Source organism: Fusarium flagelliforme (assembly GCF_020744385.1).
Source record: "Fusarium flagelliforme strain FIESC 12 MPI-CAGE-AA-0113 chromosome Unknown B0J16scaffold_2, whole genome shotgun sequence".
Lineage (NCBI taxonomy): Eukaryota > Fungi > Ascomycota > Sordariomycetes > Hypocreales > Nectriaceae > Fusarium > Fusarium flagelliforme.
In genome coordinates this window covers 3794081-3800080 of record NW_025763504.1, presented here as the reverse complement: position 1 = coordinate 3800080, position 6000 = coordinate 3794081, and the positions used below count along the sequence as shown (strand labels likewise).

At 47.7% G+C, this 6000-nt stretch overlaps 2 protein-coding genes across 2 annotated transcripts; both read right to left on the bottom strand.

Annotated features, from left to right (window-relative positions):
* Positions 1 to 1749: 1749 nt before the first annotated feature.
* Positions 1750 to 2518, bottom strand: B0J16DRAFT_68424 (uncharacterized protein). The gene is made up of 2 exons (XM_046134292.1): positions 2215 to 2518; positions 1750 to 2159 (listed from the first exon to the last, which is right to left on the bottom strand). Exons 1-2 carry the CDS (start codon positions 2364 to 2366, stop codon positions 1898 to 1900), a joined length of 414 nt encoding a protein of 137 aa, XP_045986893.1. The 5' UTR covers positions 2367 to 2518; the 3' UTR covers positions 1750 to 1897.
* Position 2519: 1 nt separating this feature from the next.
* B0J16DRAFT_68423 (Tubulin/FtsZ, GTPase domain-containing protein) lies at positions 2520 to 4884 on the bottom strand. Its single transcript, XM_046134291.1, has 7 exons — positions 4821 to 4884; positions 4720 to 4760; positions 4402 to 4568; positions 4166 to 4348; positions 3819 to 4112; positions 3254 to 3718; positions 2520 to 3186 (listed from the first exon to the last, which is right to left on the bottom strand). Exons 1-7 carry the CDS (start codon positions 4826 to 4828, stop codon positions 2956 to 2958), a joined length of 1389 nt encoding a protein of 462 aa, XP_045986892.1. The 5' UTR covers positions 4829 to 4884; the 3' UTR covers positions 2520 to 2955.
* Between the last annotated feature and the right edge of the window lie 1116 nt (positions 4885 to 6000).

Sequence of the window (6000 nt, the reverse complement as noted above, 5' to 3'; positions counted from 1 at the left end):
GTTCGCCCTGCAATCATGCAGATGCATCTTGGCCGTGACATAAGTCGAGTCAAACACAAACCCACGGTGAATTTCTATTTTAAATTGAGTATCAACTGCCAAGTCAGGTTGTAGAGTCCGGTCGTGGGGCTGTGGAATACCTTCCCCTTTGAGTTTATATATATTCAAACTGGCTTGACTAATAGTTTTACTAGCTGCCGAGCCTTGAAGCGTGCTCGAGCGCTCCTTGTTATGGTGTTTTGCAATGCCAGTCGTGATACAGTTATAGTATCGGTATTTCCTACGTCTCGAGCGAAACGGAACAAAATGCTCTGTAAAGCTGAAAATTCTGCACATTTGTTGGTGGTACAGGAGTATCATATCATATCACATCTCGATGGCACAGTCCAGGTATCGTTTCCTCATTTTAGTCTAGCTCCACTTATTGAATCGCGATTGTCAAATCTGTCATCTAACGATGCCACTCTGCTGTAGTCTGCAGGATAGAGATGAGAGTGATATTCCCGTCTATACTTCTGATCTTGTAGGCAGAGATTTCTCGGTCCTGCGTCGTCCCAAATGCAAGATTGATTCGGTACCTCGCAACTCGATGATTGGACATGTTGGTTCCCCCAAATCTCAAAATGATATGATATGATATGATATGATATGATCAAGTTTAGCTGTTTGCTAGTCTAGACAGAGAAATGAACAGACACGGCTTAGTGTCACCAAACTCTTGTTTGCTTGGTATATGTTTGTCTTTGAATTCCATGCAACGGTTCAGTTGGTTGAGTTTTGCGAGTTCAGGAAGCCAAGATATAGGGTAACTAGTTGTATTAGCCTCAAGCAGATGAATATCGCGAGTGCCGTTCATTTACCTGCTTGATTAATCTTTTAATCCTTGGCTGCAGTACCCCAGGAGTTTGTTTCATCTATATTACATGGGAAACTTGATAACCCAACCACCACATCGTGCTGCAGCAATCCCAATCTGGTCGATGAAACGTAAAAGCTGATGATGAGTCTCTTAGGTAAGCCTCTGCCAGCATAAATGATGAATTGCGATTCGGTGTATAGTTGGGATCACCCCGGCAGAGCCATGAAGGATGTGGTCACCGGGTTGCAAGCAGCAGAGCCCCGGAAGGATAAATATAAAGGTAAGGAGCGAGCCAATAGGGCTGATTACCATCTGCTTACGATTCGGAACACTGCCCGTGAAGGTTCCTGAGCACATGCAAACGTGTACTGGGATAAAGGTCGTTGACCGGGGTAAACCAATCGCTTACGACACTGCCTCACCGATCAATCACAGAGAAGTGAAAGTGCCATGGCGTTGCAGGTCGACCAAAGAGCAGAGGTGGAGGCATGTCAGTGATTCATCAAGAAGTCCACGGAAGACCGATTGCTGCCTACATTCGCGCTTAACTCCAGATATACCCCGAGCAACCGATTGCGATATCCAGGTAGGCCACTGTGGCTGGGTGGGTGAAGCAGGATACCAATAAGCAAGCCGATTGGTTTGTGTCTTGCCTCGAGTATCCTCCTGTGTAGAGGATATCGAACTACCTGCCCAGCAAGAGTAATGTTTCGTGGGAGGATCGTTTGGCAAAACACCTGCTTCCGTTCTCCAAGCATGTGTCCAGGCCAATGCCGCAGTAGTCCAACCAGTAAAATATGTAAAGATTCTAGGTAAACCTCCAGTAACAGGATCGAGATGCCGTTGTAGGGTCAGGCAATAGTCAGACGAAGAGGGAATAAATCACCAGAGTAGTAGGGACAGTTATGTTGCATCAAAATAACAAAGCATTCAATGCTCGTGGTTCATTTCATTGATCATACGTAGGTATCATTAACCTCCTCGAGTCTCGCTCTTCCTTCCTTTCCATTCCTTTCGATATTGTTACAAGCAGCGTATTTATTGCTGGTTCTTCTCAACACCCTCACGGCCAACGTTGCTCAGGTCGACCTCCTCACCCTTGGTAGCGGGCTCACGGAGACCAGACTGAGCGGCGGCATCAGTGCCGATATGGCCCTCCTGCTTGCCGGAACCGACGTTGACGTTTCTGGCATCAGCGGACTGCCAGTCAGAGGCCTTGGGGGGCTGGTCGGGAAGGGGAAGGTTGGCCTGGGTCTCGGCGATCTTCTGGTCCTTGGATTGAGTCATCTTGATAGATTTGCTGTGTGATTGGTTAGAACATTGACCCTGATGAAGCTGGATATTGAACAACTTACTGGTTTGAAGGTTGTGGTTGTGGTTGTGGTTGTGTAGAAGTCTTGTGATGATGTTGTTTGAGAGTTGATGATGTTGATGAATGAACACTGACGCTTCCCAAAGGCCTTTTAATATCTCTTCTCGACGCCCAGGCAGCAAACCTCTTCTCCATAATTCACACCTCTTCCCCTCCAAACAAACACTGAAATTGACATCACGATGGCTCGTTGTTTGCGTGACGTCAGTGACGTCACAACAACCTCACCCGTACGTAAAGCTCCGGGCTATTCCCCACAACGACCATCATCTCTCACGTTCCACGATGTTTCTGACAGATTCTGTACCACAATTCTTACTCGGATCACACTAAATCAGATCGCGGATCGACCCGTTTCACAGTAAAGAGGAGTCCTACAAGGGTTTCGACCAAGGCTATCGCCAGGTACCAAGTCAGTGCCTTGGTTGAGGCTGACTCGAGGCGGGGAGCACGCGACTATCGATATATCGACTTTAACCAAGGCAATCAAGCATTCAATGGGGTCTCGGTCACGAAAAAAGGTGCTTTCTACTAGGGTAGATCTCATAAAGACCAGCCAGCCAGGTACACACATACATGTACAGCCGAACCAAAACCGAGCCCGGCGCCCAAAACGCCTCCAATGCGCTCACAAGCAATATCGACATCCAACCCGTCGTGACGTCTCAACCCCGCTATCTCAAACGTGGTCTCCGACCTTTCACCGTTACGCTTCTGTAGTCCCTCACGCTACTCGTCGATCTGTCTCCGCAGACGTTGGCTTCTCCCCTGCATCTGGGTTGAGATAATCCGCATCTTCAGCAGCTTCGTATTCGCCAATCAAGTCTGCTACCACTTGCCGTGCCTCATCGAACTCGTTGAGATTCTCGGAGAATGGTGCTGTCTTCTTGTATCCTTCCATGAAAGCGTTGCGCTTGCGCATACCGTCGTATTGTCTTAGGATTCTCTTGAAAAGCTGCACGTGCATGTGTTAGTATGTGTGTACCAGAATGTAGTGTACTACAAAGGAAGAAATTGCATACCGTTGCGATGCTCGTGTGGTTGGCAAGCATAAGACCGCTTACACGGTGGCTCATGGGGATATATGGACTTCTCTTCGTCAAAGCGACTTGGATACTTGCAGGTCCCCAAGGGATAAACGTAGCCAGGCGTCGTTCTCGAATACGAAGCAAACTCTTGTGAACATCCGTTGGATCGACCTCACCCTGAATGACATTGAGAATGGAGATATAACAACTCTTCTTGCCAGGAACTGTTGACACCATGCGGTTCTTGGGCTGGAGCAGCCGTCGCATCACGTCAAGCACTGTCGTTTTGCGGACCGTCTTGGCTTGCTCAACCTGATCACCAGTAAATGGTGTGTAGGCAGTCATAAGGAAATGGCATCTAGGAGTTGGGATCAGAGATGCTAGAATGCTGACAAGATCGTTGTGCATGTAACCGGGATATCGTAGAGTTGTTGTACTGGCTGACATGACAGTGGCGACCTGATAGTTATTAGTTCTACCCCCATCGTCTAAACAAATAGAAATCCATGTTCTCTTGCATCTGTTACTCGAGAACCCGGATACTACCACATCGACTCACCAGTTGATTTGTTTGCTGAAAAGATGGCTCCTGGACATGAAGCCTGTCAGCAGCGATGTGTGACAGAGCACCGTTATCTAGAACGACGACTGAATCGGCATTCTGAACCAATCTTCGCATAGAAAGGATACTGTTATAAGGATGCACGACGACATCGCCTGCGTTTGTCGTGTCCGGGAAGACTGAGTATGTCTGTATGATCTTTTTGGGGAATCGGTCATTGAGCCTCTCAAGAAGGAATGAACCAAGACCCGAACCTGTTCCGCCGGCAATTGAGTGAAGCATCATGAAGCCCTGGCACACCGAGAGTCAGTAAAGGATTTCCACACAAATCAGAAATTGCTCACCTCGAGAGAGTCACTACCATCAGCCTCCCGGTCAATCATCTCCATGATGTCCTCATACACCGCCTCACCACTCTGGTAACCATCGCCCCAGTTGTTGGCAGCACCGACACCATCTTTACCAACGTAGAAGTTCTCGGGGTTGTAGATATTTCTGTAAGGCCCTGTCTGAATACCGTTGATGACCTGCAAAAGCTGCTTAGCATTCGACCGCCTTCTCACTGCCTAGAGAGGCGCACCCTAGGTTCCAGATCTATCAGGATTGCTCGAGGAATATATCGTGTATCGTCACTCTGGTAGTAGAACACATCTTTTCGATCGCCGCCCTCGGTCGCAAAGTCTTCGAGGTTTCCGTCTTGGCTAATACCGTGTTCCTGGCAAAGCTGCTGCCAGAACTGGCTTCCAACTGTGCGTGTGAAGAGAGTCAGCCACGGCCAATGTTTGTATGTATATTCGATTGAGTGGAGAGCCAGAAAGCAAGGCTATGAGCATATCGCAGACGTAGATAGATGCGGTGTGTAGTTTACAGGGACGGTAGCGGGGGAAATAGAACTGACTGCTGTTGCCGCACTGCCCGGCTTGGATTGTGATAATTTCCCTGTAGATTGCGAATAAGCTTCCGAATTGAAGTTGTTTCCTATAGAGAAGATTGAATTACCTAGGCATATTGTCAAGGGCCGATCAGCGACTGAAGTTGTTGTTTTAGAGCCAAATCTTTTTTTGTTCATGCATCGTCTTAGGGAAACCTGACGCGACGCGTGCCGCACCTCACCTGCCCTGAGCTTCCCGGCTTTACTGGTCCCCGCCCCCGCGTTTGCGTTTCACATGAGCCTCGCATCTTCAGCCTCAAGGTGCAAGCGTCCCCTGACATTGCGAGGCAGTGTTTAAGATGGAAAGAGACAGGATTTCTACCTGGGTACAAAGGTACATGTATCAGTCGCACCTGCCCGCACCCAACCGTACCAGTTCCCAACTACGGATACCTACCTATTAGACGCTGGATTGGGGGATTGGGTAGGTATGAGTATGAGTATGGGCAGGTAGCCACCAAATTTATCTACCTACCTAGGCTAGTACTGTATGACTTCTTTATCTTGTCTGGGTACCAAGAAGTTGACGTCCCTGAAGAGATGCAGAATGAGTCTCGTTTGAATTGACTCACGTAATGTCGCTTGTTGTATTATCACAGTTCAGATTCTTACAGCATTTACTCAAACCTGGGTACATCGAGTGTTTCATGGTGAAGATCAGTCTATCTGATCACAGCAAAAAGCTTCAAGTGCCCAATAAATAGTTTTCAAAATCATTGTGCCAAAAAGCAACTTTTATTGTATTCCATATAATGGTGAAGTCAATCTTTGCCTGCTTGAGCTCCTCCCACGTTGTTCTAAAAGATGAACCCAACCGGCGAAAAAAAAGTATAAACCTCGAATGCTTAACAACGCCGGCAATGCTGCTCCTTGAACCTTACCTTTCTACACAAGCACGTTATGGTGCGCTTCTAATATACTGTCCCCAAATTCCCATCCGCATTACTTCTTATTATGGACCTTGTTTTTCTCCAATGCATCTGCAAGCTCCTTAGCCATATCCGCAGTCTTAACCTGAATCATCCATGTCTCAAGTCCATCTCCCTTCTCATTCGATGTAGTCATTTTGACATACTTCTTGTCGGCCTTGTATGACATATCGGCTAAAACAGCTCGGTTCATGGCGATATGTCCACGAGGCTCTGCTCGCAACAGAAGACGTACAACATTAGTCTCCTTATGCTTGAGCAATCGAAGGGCGCCCACACCCTGTGTAGACCATGGACTCTGAGACTTGGGCTTCTTGTC

Bases quoted from the DNA above. Each gene is read 5' to 3' on its own strand.
- B0J16DRAFT_68424 (XM_046134292.1), bottom strand. From the start codon at position 2,366: ATGGAGAAGAGGTTTGCTGCCTGGGCGTCGAGAAGAGATATTAAAAGG. The intron at 2,160-2,214 runs GTAAGTTGTTCA...CCAATCACACAG, and splicing joins CAACCACAACCTTCAAACCA to CAAATCTATCAAGATGACTC.
- B0J16DRAFT_68423 (XM_046134291.1), bottom strand. The intron at 4,349-4,401 runs GTGCGCCTCTCT...CAGCTTTTGCAG, and splicing joins TGATAGATCTGGAACCTAGG to GTCATCAACGGTATTCAGAC. The intron at 3,187-3,253 runs GTATGCAATTTC...ATGCACGTGCAG, and splicing joins ACCACACGAGCATCGCAACG to CTTTTCAAGAGAATCCTAAG.